The following is a 16,309-nucleotide window of genomic DNA, read 5'->3' as shown; positions in this document are numbered from 1 at the left end:
CCCCCCCCGAGCCAGAGTCTGCTCAGTAGACATCAACACAAAATTTGTAGATAAGATATAATATGTTTACAAATCCATAAACCACCATAAACCTCCTCTACAGGTTTTTCCTTCAGTTCAGACACGGTATCCAGGTCCCGCTGATGTGCACATTTGACCAATCACGAGTCAATCATGATGTTTCACCCAATTTTTAAAGCATCTAACCAAAGTTGAGCAAGTGTGACGAGCACGACCCAAAATGACAAGAACCATCTTTTAGATAAATGTATTTGACACGTCCCTTTGACTTTTTTAGTGCGGCTCATGTCCCATCAACTAACACGGAGGAGGCAGGGTTAAAGAGCTGTACTGCAGGAAGCCACTAGGGGGGGCGATTGAGACGCTTTGGCTTCACTTTTGGGGAGCTGTCATGTCGTCCATCTCTACATATATACAGTCTATGGTTCAGACAGAGACTGATGTTATGTTGAATTTATTTAAGTTACTATATGAGATAGAATTTTATCAAAAAAACTTCAGTCGTGTAAACTGCAGTTTTTCTTCCCACTAGACGTTGGTTGGCGGCTTCTTTTCCGAGTCCGAGTGAATAGGTAGCGTGTCACTGTTCATGTGTTTTATAAACCATTTGGAGTTATTGGCTAATCTCCATCTTAGCTTGTCACGCACAGCGAATGATCAGTTTTTACTTGTCATTGTTTTGTTTTCTTCTCATTTTTGTGTTTTCACGAAAGACGGACACTGACAACAAAACAAATGTTAAAGCACCTTAAAGTATATTTTGTTTCATCATCCGTTGTCCTCCATGTCACCCCCCCCCCCCACCCACCTCACTGTCATCCACTGTTTCCGATGGTGTGAGAACACTTGGTGTGTTACGTGTGTGTGTGTGTGTGTGTGTCTGTGGTGTTTTTGTAAGCCTTTTTTGTATGAGAGCTGTAAAATGGCCAACATCCACTTTGCTTTATAAACTCAGCTTTTTCTCACCCACCATCATATTCGGTTTCCTCTCCTTTCTTCACCTGTTCGTCACCGGTGGTGCTAATTTTCCACTTTGTGTATCCCCCGGCGTTAGGCCTTTATTTCCCCCTACTCCGGTTCTTTGTTGTTTTCAGAGTCAGTGACGTATTTAGACTGAAGTTACTGTAGGTAGATTGAGTTGGTGAATTGCTGCCTTACGTCCAACTCCCAAGTTTAATAGCCATGTATATGTGAGCCTCTTCTGTGATGCAAAAAAAAAGAATAATTTATGCATTAATGTAGTGTAGAAAACATCAGGACAGTGTTTGACCGTGTGCACATAAACTCAACAGTGATGAAACTTTCAGTAAGCATCTAATCTGCCTCTTATGCGACAACCGGGGGGACAGATTTGGACTGAGGGCATTTAATTGACTCCTGAGATGTTTATACATATAACGAAAGTGTAAAATCTTCTATGTTGTTCATGTTAATATCCAGATTCCGTGCACACACTTGGACCTAAGTATTTCTACAATATCTTAGCAGTTATTGGATGGTTTTATGGGGCTGTATTGCTAATAAAATCACGCTGGTAGATTAAATATTTCAAACTTTTTTACTCCTGTCAGTTTAACAGATGAGAAAACTCTGGTGTTTAACCCCTTTACTTCTTTTTCTGCTCCCAGCACTGAGGGTTGGTGTCACACATTCACGTGCCTGTTTCACACAATTCCACTTGTTCACAGTTGGTGGCGGTATTGTGCCGGTTGAAGGGTCCTCCCCTGGAAGCTGATGTATACAAATGCAGGTTTCAAAACATGAAGTGAAAACTCATATTACAAATTCATTGTAATCAAGTGAAGTTTGATTACAATGGAAACTACTTACAAGACTTTTATAAATATTCTGATTTGTGACATTTGATGGTAACAACCTGATAACACAGGTTATATATATTTTACTTATTGTCATCAAATCCATGAAAAAAAAAAAAACATTTCATTGGTCCATCGTACTTTAAGATCTTCACTTTGCTCAAAGTCCATTTCATCCTGCTGGTGACACATATCGATAAAAACATTTGGTCACTGCACTTTTTTAAAGTTAAACAGGATTTATTCATTGTGAGTTTTGGTCTTTTCCTTGAATTTCTTAACAAAAGCAAAAATATAACTTTTCACCAGACGAGGCGCCTTTAACGCCATGTTCGCAACGTGTGACATCACTAGTGGGTGTGGTCAAAGGTGCAACACACTGGAAACTTTCAAAATAGAAACGCTACATGCTAAGGACATGTCTAAATTTCAGATTTATCAATTAAACATAGGTTGAGTTCAGTTTTTTACGGAATTTTATTAGAAGAAATAGAACAAGTGCACAAACATGTTCAGTTAACACGATGTATCTTAGAGATTCTGGCAGATGAGTGCTTCATCAACTTCGCTGTGAAAACCCTCCACAGAATAAGATTTTTAAAGCTGTGTACGCAGATGATGGATTTATTTTTGTATGCTTTTTTTTTTATTCCTTCACCGGTTAGAACTGGCCCCTTGTTTCACTTGCTTGATGGAAACTTATCTTGATGCAGGTCAGTGCTGACGTACATATAAACATAACAAGCCTCTCTCACAGTTTGTTCACAATGACCTAAAGCAGCCTCATAAAGTCCAAGTACATTTATAATTTATTATGCAGACATGAGGGACAGAAACCAAGGAAATACCCTCAACTAAACACTAATAATACACAGCAGAGTCAATTGTTTATAGGCAAGAGAGAATCTTCGAGGGATGAAAAATATCTTGTGAGAAATGTGACAGATGAAGTTTGTGTTATAAACATAGAGAAGGGCCTGATGTGGTCAAACGTCCAATTTAAAGACCGTTAACAAGTTGAGGAGTGAGGGTCCTGGGACCAGTCCAGATCAATAGTGGCTGGAATGTGTGAGCGGGACCTCGGAGGCCTCAGAGTGGAGCTGCGTCTCCAGACCAAATAAGGACAGGAGCAGCAAGAGCCGTCAACCAGAGCGAGCGGAGGCCAGGCCGGTCTCCCCCCCCGAACCTCCAGGGGAAGAGAAACACCAGGGGCTGGTTTACATCCTCAAGTGTCCACGTACTTATTTATAGTGTGTGATCCAAAACTGTGGGTGTGAGCTTTGATGTTGTAGTGGCACCTGATTTAAACACTGGGAAAAGAGTATGAGAGAAACCGGAGAACTGGCGAGAAAGTGCCGGTCGAACACAGACTGTAGGAGTCAGCTCCCAAAATCTGACAAGTTGCTTCACTGCTGGGGAGGGGTCTGTCCATTCTCCTCCTCCTCCTCCTACTCTCTCTCTCCCCCCCCCCCAACATGGTACAAAATCTCCATCACTCCCATGGTGCAGTGCTCTTTGACTGTGTTCCCCGCAGCGTGCGGTCGACTGTGTGTTGCTGTTGTTAGCTAACAGCAGCGGGCACTAAAGGGTCATGCCACTCAACGTTGTGCTGGACGGTCCGGCACCCTGGGGGTTTCGCCTGACGGGGGGGAAGGACTTCAACCAGCCCCTGACCATCTCCAGGGTGAGTGACAGACAGAATGACGATAAAAAAAATTGGTTTTTAAATTAATATTCTGTTCAATAACTCAATTTTTATTTAATTTCCCTTTCTGGCACATTTTGGGGTTTTTCTGGGCAAATGATTTGTTGCTACTGTTGTGACATCAGGAAAATGTCAATGTGATTTTTAAACTTTTGCGCTAGAGTCCGGATGAGTCAGTCTTTGGTTTATGGTCAACACTGTGTTTCAAGGGGGCTTCGCTGGAGAAAGAATGACGTGTGGTCTGGGGTCTGCACCTGTGCCACAGTAAATACAAGGGGCTTAGTCACAAATAGCAGCTTACACTATTCCTCTGACATGTGCACACACACGTGCGTGTTTCGGCGAGTGGATTTCAGACTGAGGAATTTAGGAAAACCTTCCTAAAAATGAGCTCCGGTCCTGCAGAGAGCGTGTGAATCGTGTCAGACTGAGAATCTGATAGAAAAATAAACTCGATCTCAACAAAGAAACATAAATATTTAATTCTCCAGAGCTAGAGCTTTTTATTTCTTAGTTCACGTTTGGAGCCGGATCAACAGAGGAGAATGAATTTGTAGTGTAATAATGCAGCTGTTCAGGAGACAGTGAAGCTTTATTCCATCACATCATCATGCATCTTGTCTCCAGCACAGGTGGAGCTGACAGAAAACAGACGCAGGCGTTTCAGTCCATTAAAGAAAACTCGCAGAAACTATCATTTTGCATCAACACATGATTTATTAGACTGACATCTTAGAAAGAAAAGTGGAGGAGGTCGATGCTGCGGACTGAAGCTGTCCAATCACAATTTATCTTCCAAATGATCATTTCCTGGAACTGATGAGGCATTTCCTGTTGTTACGAAGTGCAGCCAAACAACTAAATCATGTGTCTGTATCAAACTGAAAGAACCAGAAAGAACATAGTCACTAAACTCAGCTTATTCCCTTTTCTCCGAAGAAACTTAGATGAGAGGATTCAATTTAGCAACCAGTTCACTTAACTTGGTTGGAAAGAGACAAACATCATGTAAGTAATCATTAAATAAACTAAAATAGTAAATCACTTTTATAATGTCCATACTTTTTTGCTAAAACTGACCAGCTCTGGCATTAATAATGATTATTCAAGCTTTTCGTGTGTAGAACGGATGAAAATTAGCCATTGGGGTTCCTTTTTGTCTCATTTACAGTACTTTCTGTGTTGACCAATGAGCTTTGTCCCTGTCAAATAGAGTATTTTTAATATGTTGTAAACAAAAACGTATAAATACATTGTATCTAAATTCATACACAGCCACACACATGAGGAGCACTAAACAAAACCTTGACTATAAAACCTTCACTGCAGATAAACCAGGTAGGATGAAGACAAAGTTCTGCACCATAGACTGTTAAAAATTAAAAGTTCTGCACATAACGTCCAGCACTTCTGAGAGCCGGAGCATCAACACAGGACAAGAGAACGCAACTTTCCAAACAGGCGTTGCACTAGTTTAGGAATATAAAATAAAAAATGCATTAATGTGATGCCTACAAATACTTTATTTAGATTTTTCGTTTACATTGGGTCAAAATTCACTCAACAGTGAACAGCCTGAATATGAACATCAGTGTTTGGACTCGTTTGTGGGCTGAATCCCCGGAGCCACACAGGAGCCGGTGCGAGGAGATCCACTAATCCTGCTCTGTTGGGCCTATGACGGCATCTATATTTAGGGAAAGACCTCAGGAGCTACTGCCCAAAAGAGTTTAGGCCTCAGACCAGCGGCTCTGCCCAGTCACACCTGCTGTGTTAGGCTCATGAGAACAGTGGTGAGAGAAGACTGGGAGCGTCAATGTGAGACGTAATGCAAGAAGGAAATCTGCTAGAAGGAGGATATAGACGTGTATTAAAAAAGACAGAGCTGCGGTGGACATGTTCAACACCTTATATTACATTCAGTGTGTGTGTGTGTGTGTGTGTGTGTGTGTGTGTTAGCTGCTGCTGCAGTGAAGCCACAGACTTCACTCAAGCACACGTGAGGCCAGTGTTTCTCTTCACTGCCATGTTTGGTCAGGAACATCCTCACGAGCCTCAGAAGTTCCCAGCCGGTCGAGGAAAGTAAACACAAGTGATTATCATCTTCTTCTCCGCGCAGCACAGAGCGGCCTTAAAGAGCCACCGACTCGGTCACATGACCACATGGAGACCAGCTCCTCCTTCATGTCACGCTGAGCTGCTGCAAACAGCTGGATCGTTTCTGCTGAGACTCTGGAGCAGCTTTTTTAAAGTCCGAGAGGATCACAGTCATTTTAGTTTGAGTAAAGATTAAAAACTTTTACCAGGTGGGAAGGATCTGATGAAGGATATAAACTAGATTTCTATCCAAATGTTGTAAAAATTCTAACTTAACTTTAAGAAAATTGATTTCTTGTATCATGTCTATGTCGTGTTTATGTATTTCAAGCTTGTTTGTCATTTAATGCAGCATCCATCTATTTGCCTTCAAATTTAGTCTTAGTTAGGGTCACAGGGTGGGTCTGGGTTTAAATAGTATAATGACGTGGCCTGAAATGACATGAATGAAAAGGAAAAAATACAAAGTGATAAGATGCATAATGACTGAAGGAAATAGTCATATTATCATAGTTTATGCAATATTTCACTTTTGTTGTCTGCAGGTTTTTTGGTAATTGAAAATGCACGTTAAAACAAATCAATGGAAACCAATTTACAGTAAACTCTGAAATCTGTAAGACGAATGTTCAGACAAGACAAGCGAGCGGCCCTGAAACAAAAGGATCCAACAAAACCGGTTCGGGTTCAGGTAACAGACTCCAGAGCAGTAAAACACGCAGTCAGACAGCAGCAGTCCAACAAACGCTCCACTGTAAATGGCTGCTCCCTCTTTGGCAGCATGAGACGTCCCTCAGCACTTTCATCTGCCGTTATTTATAGGCAGATGAGCTCAGAGAAGTTTCAGTGTAACGTCCCAGTGAAGCTGAGTTTCCTACACCATGTTATTCAATATGTCTGATCATAGGTCACGACCTGCGGAGCGTGAGTGGGAATGTTGGGTTCGGTCTGAGGCTCCCGAGCCGTCCTCCCTGACCTTCACAGCTTTTCCTGGGAGTTCTCATTCATGTCGAGCACTTCCTGGCAGACGGTGCAACATATTCCATCTGGATGCGATCACTTACTGAGAAACTATTTTATCTCCATGACGGGGGACAGTAAACGTGCACATACCAACCAGGGCAGTGGCTTTCTGTGTCAGGAACAAGAACCTCAGAGAGCAGCCAGTGTTTTTACACAGTTTACATGTGGTGAACAGAAACACGGATTCAGACTCTCCGCTGTTATTAGCTTGAATAGTTTGGATTCTTAGTGGAGGCTGTTCTTCGTATTGAGACCAGGTGAGACTCCGAGAATGAGTCGTGTAAGAGCTGTGATCCCAGCAGGGGATCGTGAACAGGGGGCCTGGTCGTCGAGGAATGCATTAAGAGATGAGGTGTCGGTGATGGAGAACAGAATATAAGTTTTCATCAGGCTGCAGCATCTGTGCTGTTTGTACGGGTTTTCATGAAGGAACAGAAAGTACAGGACACAGTTTTCAGTGAAATAACTAATTATCTGAGCATATTTAGTTTTATCGTTCGTTCACATTGTATTGAACCTTAGAACCACCATGGAAAAACAATGGTAAGATTCACACAGCAGGACTTCTTCATGTTAATGTTTAGTAGGAAAATTAAATTTGAATTATTTAATTTTCTGTTGTTTTGGAGTCTCAGTCGTGTATTTTAATCCTCTGGAGTGACTGAATAACATCGTGTGTCTTGTGTTTTTTTGGGTCCAATATGTTGAAGAGAAAAATCAATTGTCTGTTCAAGTATGCAACGTTGTGTTGAAATAATCACATACCAAGTATTATCAATGAAAAGTTTTTTTACGGCAAAATCAAAAGCATAATTCAAAAATGACCAAAATTAGCCAAAGAAGCACCGGCTGCATTAGTCATTTCGAAATAATATCACCTATTTCAATCCAGTCTTTATTTGCTCTCCTTCTCTCTCTCTCTCTCTCTCTCTCTCTCTCTCCCCTCTCTCTCTCTCTCTCTCTCTCTCTCTCTCTCTCTCAGATCACCCCGGGCAGCAAAGCCTCCGTCGCCAACTTGTGCGCCGGCGACGTCATCCTGGCCATCGAGGGAGTCGCCGCCTCGGACCTGCTGCACTCTGAAGCCCAGAACAAGATTAAAGAGTCCAGCAGTCAGCTCTGTCTCACTGTGGAAAGGTCGTTAAATACACAAGCTACGAGAGACACCTGTACAATATCATAAAACTCAATACAACAGCTGGGAAGGAATCACAGTGTTTGTGTAGCTTACATTTTTCCGTTCCTGCGTCCAGCAGCTGTTGATCTAATTCCAAGTAACGGTTGAAGGCCATTGTTATGAAGCTGTATTGAATTACAAATTGTTCAGTTGCTCCTTCTACTGTGTCCATCCAATGAACTGTAACAGGTCAGATATCGAGCTGCTTTCACACACGAACAGACAAAAGACAAACTCAGGAAAATATCGTTCAGACATTTTCCTGAGTTTGCTTTTCATAATTGAAGAATGGAGGCAAATGACCCACATTCATACTGGCGTTGGTCCTTAAGCTTTCGAATATCATTCTCTTTCCAAGTTGACGTCTCTGTCCATGTCTTATATGAAACCTCGTTTTCATCCTGAGACAGAGACAGACTGGGGCTGGACTTTCTGCTCCTGCTGGCAATAAACATGAAGTTAATCCTCAGCCATGTTGCAGCATCAGCTTGGAGTGATTTATTTTTCAGCTCCGTCCTTCCTCTTTTTGTTCAGATCTTGTTCAGATTTTGCAAGATTAATGCTGCTGTGATTTGATTGCAAAGATGAACTTTTCACAACTTCTCCCGCAAGCGAAGCAAGTACGGCATCGCAATTCAGTTTCTTTCAAGCAAACCCACAGAGAAACTGGAAATGAGGGCCACCAGTTTTGCATCCGTTGCCACTCGCCCACTGTGAATTTAATTAATTAATTAACCACACACACACACACACACACACAGACACACAGACACACACACTGACCAGGATCTGTGTTTGATACCCAGGAATGAATCCAGACTGTGGACGCCTCGTGTCATGGAGGAGGGCCGAGCTCATCCGTATAAAATCAACCTCGAAGCAGAGCAGCAGGTTTGTAAACGTGTCAGAAAACCTCATTCACCACAGCCTGCATCTACATCTTCATCTCACATCTTCTCTTCTTGTTCCCTCCTCCTCCGCTCAGGAGTTCAAACCGATCGGCACCGGTCACAACCGGAAAGCTCAGCCGTTTGTCGCGGCGGCAAACATCGATGAGAAGCGCCAGGTGGTCAGTACGGCCTACAACACCCCCATAGCCCTTTACTCCTCGGGTAACATCCAGGATGCCATGGAGGGTCAGATCCGAGGGATCTTCCCCACGAAGCCTGAGAGGTGACTGATCCCTGCAGCTAATCAGGAGTCTAACGCCACAGAAACTAACGGCATGTGAGGTGTTCAGTCTGTTCATCTGTCTTTAGAACAGGGTTCAGCTACTTGGGCCACTTCAGGCAGTGATGCTGCACTTCTGGTCTTCTTGTGGCCCAAATAAAATAGATGTAATAATAATAATATAACACGATTACACACTAAGATTAAATCACTTTCGGGCCTCAAGGTCTCTTCATTTTCCCTCATTGGGTAAAAATGATAAAAGCCTGTGACAGAATCTGTGGATCTTGTTCCTGCTGTGATTTCTCCTCTGTATCTTTCTGCAGTAATGTTCCCTTCACTTGAATCCACCTGCTCTTCACATGACTCACCAGCTAAATCAATGTGCCACTCAGTGGGACAGTTGTTCTGAAGGTGTCACAGCTTGTCAGCGCCTCAGCCCTCACATCCAGCCATGTGGATTTCAGGAGGCCACCCGATATATACTCTATGATGTGTCAGCCTGAGGATATATGACCACAGGACGCCGGAGTGAATCCCTCCATCGCTTACGCACAATTTATGAGCGAAACATGACTCACAACAACCGTATGTCACGACAACTGATACAACTCGCTCTGATGGTTTAGATTCATTTATACGGACGTTGTGATGGATTAAAAACTGCAGAACTCATATTCTGATAGAAACTGTTGCAGTGTGCAGGACGACGGCAGCTTAACATCTCAACCAGAGCTGTTTTCATTAATCAACATCATGTCCTGCTCTGCTCTCTGTGGTCGAGTCCGTAAATTTCTTTTTTACTCATCCTCCTTTTTCTCCTTATAAGGACGAAACACGATGCTGTAGCTCTGTGAAGTCGACCAGCTGCTTCTCACCTGATAAAAAAAAAAACACACAGGGGCAAACAAAGTTAAGATTATAAAACATTTTGAGCATGAAACCATCCGTCTTCATGAAGTGGACTGTAGGTGGTCTGACGAAAAGTTGAATCTATCACTGTCAAAAGACTCATGTGTATTTGTGTGTGTGTGTGTGCGTGTGCGTGTGCGTGTGTGCGCTTTCAGTCCCAGGACTCTGAGCAGCATCGAGGAGTCTGACGTTTACCGGATGTTGCAGCAGGACCAGGAGGATCCTCAGGAGCCCCGACAGTCTGGCTCCTTCCGAGCGCTGCAGGATTTTATTGACAGTGATGGTGAGCACTTCCTCTCACTTCCAGACAGACGCATTTCCTCCACGACACAAACAGCATTCTACAGGTTGAAATGATCCAGTAGAGCGAGGAGACAGTTTGAGAGGAGACACTTTGAAGGAAAACAATGTTTTACCTTGCAGACGCATGCAGACATTTTAAAGACCCTGCAGAGATATTTTCTCAATCATCTGCTGTGGCCTCGGTGACAAAAGTTGTGGTTGTTCCAACTTACAGATTCTTATATTTTCTTTTAGCTGAGCTCTTCTCGCTGGTTTGTAGTTGGAAAACTGTCGGAAAACTGTCACCTAACCTCTATGCACCAATCAGATATGGCGACTTTTAAGACCCTTAGCGACACAGAGTTTTACTCCTTTACCTTTAAGCTGCTTGTTTTTTAGCTAAATTCTGTTCATTGTGACAATAAACTTTGTATAAAGATGGACGACACATCTCCACTTCCTCCCGTTTAAAAAAAAAATGGACTCGACCAATCGCGACTCAGTCCCAGCTGTCAATCATGAAGTTTCAGCTTAGCCAGAAAAATGAACACGTGAACAACCATCAGTGTGATAAGATCGACACTTAAAATGACAGAAAAACTGTTTTAGTTTGACCTTTAATGCAGTCAGCCACCAGGGGGCAATCAAGATGATTTGGCCTCACTTTTGGGCAGCTGTCACGTCGTCCATCTTTATGTACAGTCTATGATTACGACACCAGGAACAGATATGAACTGTACAACATTAGAACTTGAATCATTGAGGGTATTTTTAGATTCTGAGTGACTCACCAGCCTCGTAACATCCACAATTAAAGCTACACAATATATCACTGTGACACAATCCCTGTGTTCCCCTAATTATTTGAGCTGTGTTGTGTTGGAGCTGCACAATACCTTGTTACAGAACCACTCTTCCATGTGTTTCCTTTAGTAATTGATGAGTATGAATGTGTCCTGGTGGAGTGGGGGGTGAAATGTGTCTGTGACCCAACCAGAAGAGTCTTTGAAGTGATTCGAGTGCTCGTGAGCGTCCCTGTCTCTGAAGCGTTTTGTTTTGTATTGTGGTGCTCTAATCATGTCCAGTGTTGTTTTGTTAAGTGCTCTCTCTCTCTCTCTCTCTCTCTCTCTCTCTCTCTCTCTCTCTCTCTCTCTCTCTCTTGCACTCGGGCAGGCACCCGTCCCATTGTGACCAGGACAGTAAAAGCCCCGATGAACAAACCGACGCCACCCACAGGAAACCTGCAGAAACTGCCCGTCTGCGACAAGTGTGGGAATGGGATCGTGTGAGTAAAAATAGAAGGAATCATCTGTGATTCACATTTCAGACGTTTCAGGAATCAGTCCAAACAAAGGCTGAGAGGAAAGTGCAGGAACAACACAGCGGCACAAACTATGTAAAGCTTGTAGAGATGAGTAAACACGACTCTGTCTGAACATACTGTTCACAATGTGAACTGTACTTCATGACCTTCAACAGATAATTAGTATTTACTGTTTATTAACTTTTTTTTAAATCACATTTTACATCAGATATCTAAAATACTCTATTAAATTCATTGTTTAATATGTTTATATAATATTATTAAGATGACTTTCAATTTCTATCTCTGTCTTGTGATTTGATTTGTTTGTGGTAAATGAAACAAATGCAGTTTCAAGAATTCTTTGTTTCTGATATTTATATATATTTTTAAATTGCATTGAACACGTCCCTGTCTGTGTTTGTGATGGTGCAGGGGGACGGTGGTGAAAGCTCGGGACAAATATCGCCACCCCGGTTGCTTTGTGTGCTCCGACTGTGACGTCAACCTCAAGCAGAAGGGCTACTTCTTCGTGGAGGGGCAGCTGTACTGTGAGGCCCACGCTCGGGCCAGAATGAGACCACCAGAGGGACACGACCTCGTCACGACTTATCCGTCTGTGTAGATCCCTCCTCCTCCTCCTCCTCCTCCTCCTCCTCCTGCCAGCACAGACACAAGCACTTACACATGCAAACACACACACTTCAGCACACACTCCTCAGTCGTACGTGGAAGGGGTCATCTGCACTTTGAGGTTGTCTGTGTGCAGTCACATTTCAGTGAGGATCCTGTAAGTAACTCCCTTTTATATAGGAAGATTCCACAGGTTTGTAAAGGTCCCACACGAAGAGACAACAGAACTCGTCTCTGTATTTCCTGCTGGTTTCTCACAGTCTGATGTCTTTTCAATAAAGACCCTCTGTTCCTACTGTAAGACGACGTGTGTGTGTGTGTGTGTGTGTGTGTGTGTGTGTGTGTGTGTGTGTGTGTGTGTGTGTGTGTGTGTGTGTGTGTGTGTGTGTGTGTGTGTGTGTGTGTGTGTGTGTGTGTGTGTGTGTGTGTGTGTGTGTGGAGTCCTGATGTGAAAAGCAGAAACTGCAGGTGTGATCAGTCCACACGTTTGTTCCTCATCAGAAAAAAAGTAGAAGATCTTCACACCTACAAGCTCCTGTCAAAGGATATATTTGTGGTAGTGATGTTTTCAGCACGAGGCTCCTTCTCAGACTTCTGATACATATTCGTCATCTTCAATAATTAATCATCGATCGACAATCGATTAGATATGATTAAGTTTCTCAGAGTCTCAGACAAATTCTGAACAACAGTTGAATGGATATTTGGCTCAGACAAACTCGGTTAAGTTGACAGATGAAGATGTCGGCAGGTGGAGCAGGACGTCTGTTCTACATCTTTCCAGGGACTTACAGATAAAAAACTGCCTCTTAGTGAACTCTGCTGCATTCAATGTCTATTAATGTGCACTGTCCCTGTTCAATAAATCAGCTAATAATAATTAACTGAACAGCCCGAGAATGAATAACTGTTGAATTATTCATTATCCACCATTAGATCATTTCCATTTAATAAGTTTATATACTGAAAGGATAAAAGTTATACAACTGTGGGGGCCGAGGCTACAGTGAAACCAGCTGATGGAGCCTTCACGCATGTTTGTCTCATTTAAAATTTATTATACATTTATAATTTTATACATATTTTAAATTCGAGTCAAGATCCAAGTCCAGTTCTCAGCATGTCGAGTTGAAACTACGGCATCAGGGTTGGACACAAGTTTCTGCGATGAAGTATTGAAACGGTCAGGAAGAGAAAACAGAAAATTATTTTATGTTTGATTTTAAATAACTAGATTCTAAGGCATCAATACAAGACTTCAGTCAGATCAGTGTGACACTGAGACGAGGGTGGAGACTCTGTTGAGACACTGGAGGGCGCTGCAGGTTCATTCTTCAGCTCCCATGACAACAGAAAGAACTTTATATCACCAGGTTTACTGTTTATATATATATATATGTATGTATGTACAGCTGATCACTGTAGTGCTGAATACAACGATTACATTGGTTATTGATTAGTTGCCTTTAACATGTAAACAGACAAACTCCCCAAAGTCCCATAAGTGGAAAAGTCATCAGTGAAAACTGCATTCATGAAATGTAATGATAGTAACAATAATATAAAATCAAGTCAAGCTGCTAATATTGACAAACATCAACAACCAATACACTTTTCCAAGCTTTTTGGTTTGATTTTCTAAACCTGTATAGAAAGATGATCGACTCATTTGGACGCAATATCCATTATTTCACCTCACTGGAAAAATTAACACTTGAACATGCATCATATATAATAGAAAATCATATACAGTAAAATGCCCAAAAACATGTATGGAAAAAATGCATTTAACATTTCCTTTACTTTTGGGGTTGGTTGTCCCGTCTGCTAACATGGAGGCGGCAGGATTTGTGAGCAATACTGCAGCCAGCCACCAGGGGGCAGTCCAGATGATTTGGCTTCACTTTAAAGGAGCAGTCATGTCGTCCATCTTTATATACAAAGTCCAAACTCTGCTAAACCGCTGTCCGCTCTCTGTGTGTCAACAAACATTTTAGCAACAATTTAGCAAAACAGACAAAATCAGAAAAGGACAAAGGTCATTTTCACAGGAGTTGACTTCTTCATAGATGTATGAGATGAGAACAACAGTTTTTTGACCATCAGTCCAAAAATCTGAGTTGTAATCTACAAAAAGAACCAATAAATAACTTCAATCGACCAAACGCTAAAGGCCATTAAGGTTTCAGAGTCTTTTCTTTCAGAGTGCATTCTAATAAATATATTTTATAGTAACTACATCCAGATTAAATGGACCACAGTGAATCAATGACAACAGAAAAACCATGATGCACAATTGATTTGAAGAGGCTCAGTGCTCTGTATGTGAACCACTGACTGAATATGCTGCCTCACTGTTTCACTTCCAGCACTTAATTATTTCACAATCGAGATACAAGTAATTGACAGAATCGATATTCTCTCCACGGACGAGATGTCGTAAATCAAATATTACTTCTTACTGAATAGAACGAGAGTCCAGAGAAAGTCTTTCTCTTTATGAAAAACCAAAAGACAAGACCATCGGTAAACCAGGATGAATTCAATTAGTTTGCAAACTATTGTTCATTTTACTCGATTAGCAAGTATCCTCCTGAGAGCACAGTTTGTGACAGCAGCGGCCGCTCGATAACATCAGACGGTTAAAGAAGCACTTATTGATTTACCCCGTGAATGGCTTTACTAAAAATGGAGTTAATATCCCGGTCCCCCAGCTCCTCACGCTCACGCAGAGCGGATCAGCGAGGACCCGGTCAACAGGAAGGGCCCTTCAGAACCCCTGCACCGGTGTAATCATTGTAAAAGCAAACAGTGGTAATTAGGACGCTCGCTGCAAACAAAGACGAGAGGGTGGGGGGGGAGGGAAGGAACTGTCTGATACATAAATAAGAATAATGGAAACACACAAGAAGAATCTGCACATGCACACAACAAAGACACAATTAAAAATCAAGGCTGAAGCAACGGGGGTCAATTTCCACCATTTTCACATCATGAATTCACATTTATTTTGTTATCTTGTTTGTATATTTTATCATGCAATAAAATTTACCACCCACACATCAGCCAATAGGTTTTCACCCCTGTCCGTTTGTTTGTTTGTTTGTTTATCTGCAGGATTACACAAAAACATGTCCCACAGAACTAAGTGGAACCAGGCGGACAACATGTGTGCTGTTATCACATATGCAGCACATGTTCTATAAGCCACACGTCTGTATGATGTAACACTCGCTGGATGAGTAGATCCCACTGGATATCAACACAAACACACCCCCCTGCAGCTCTGCAGCTCCCTGCCTCAGGACCCCCTCGTTTAAAAACCATGCACTGGAGCCGGAGGAAACAAGATGCTCGAGAAGACAAATATTAACATCAATCCTGCCAAATAAATCTAATTTCTGTTTTGCTAAGGGATCCCATTGGGGTTGGGATTGAATTACACAGTTTTGTCAGATATCTGCTCAGTCAAACCTGGGACAGGTCTTTTCAGATAAGTACATTTTGACGTTTTTACGTCATTCGATGTGAGATAACGCAGGAAACAAACAGGTCCCAGTAAGTTTATTATAAGGCTGCATCTATACAATGATTGTTTTTTAGTTTTTTTCAATTAATCTACAATGTCAAAAACATCGTATCTCACAATGTTCAACAAAGTTTGTGTTACATCCATCCACCAAGTTTTCCTTTAGTTTTAGTTTGGTTTCAGTCATTTTTGCATTAAACCTACTGACGAACAAACAAATGGACAGAGGTGAAAACATAACCTCCTACGTGTATTTTCACAATTTAACTTTTTTGCCTCAAATCTTATTTCCACGTTGGTTAATCCTCACCTTAATAATTGTCATGGCGTCTCTAAAATAAGCATCTACAACCGCGCAATTGACCGAGTTTCAAATGCTGCGTCATATTTCAGATTCATATTATTGAACACAATAATTGGAAACCTCCTGACACATGCACACACAGACAAACTGCATCAACAAAGAGGAATGTCCATCAAAGTCTAACACACAAATACCTGAGTAGACGAGCACTAACGTTTGGGATCAGAGCTGCTATGACCAGCCTCAGTGTAGTGAAGATAATTCAGTTATTTTAAATATGAAGACGTTCTCAGTCATTTCTCCCACAGTGTACACATGTCACCATCCCTCATCGTAAGA

General features: G+C 42.0%; 1 protein-coding gene across 1 annotated transcript; it reads left to right on the top strand.

Moving 5' to 3' along the window:
• Nucleotides 1–3,315: 3,315 nt before the first annotated feature.
• On the top strand, nucleotides 3,316–12,438 carry LOC117763934 (PDZ and LIM domain protein 3-like). The gene is made up of 7 exons (XM_034589361.1): nucleotides 3,316–3,522; nucleotides 7,646–7,797; nucleotides 8,644–8,728; nucleotides 8,823–9,010; nucleotides 10,075–10,202; nucleotides 11,375–11,486; nucleotides 11,940–12,438. The coding sequence occupies exons 1-7, from the start codon at nucleotides 3,430–3,432 to the stop codon at nucleotides 12,127–12,129; spliced, it is 948 nt and encodes a 315-aa protein (XP_034445252.1). The 5' UTR covers nucleotides 3,316–3,429; the 3' UTR covers nucleotides 12,130–12,438.
• The last annotated feature ends 3,871 nt before the right edge of the window (nucleotides 12,439–16,309 follow it).

The sequence above is a fragment of the Hippoglossus hippoglossus genome, chromosome 1, assembly GCF_009819705.1.
Source record: "Hippoglossus hippoglossus isolate fHipHip1 chromosome 1, fHipHip1.pri, whole genome shotgun sequence".
Classification (NCBI taxonomy): domain Eukaryota; kingdom Metazoa; phylum Chordata; class Actinopteri; order Pleuronectiformes; family Pleuronectidae; genus Hippoglossus; species Hippoglossus hippoglossus.
Note: the sequence above shows the minus strand (reverse complement) of the source record. Positions and strands in the feature narration are given on the sequence as shown.

Bases quoted from the DNA above. Each gene is read 5' to 3' on its own strand.
- LOC117763934 (XM_034589361.1), top strand. From the start codon at position 3,430: ATGCCACTCAACGTTGTGCTGGACGGTCCGGCACCCTGGGGGTTTCGC. The intron at 3,523-7,645 runs GTGAGTGACAGA...TCTCTCTCTCAG, and splicing joins AGCCCCTGACCATCTCCAGG to ATCACCCCGGGCAGCAAAGC. The intron at 10,203-11,374 runs GTGAGCACTTCC...GCACTCGGGCAG, and splicing joins GGATTTTATTGACAGTGATG to GCACCCGTCCCATTGTGACC.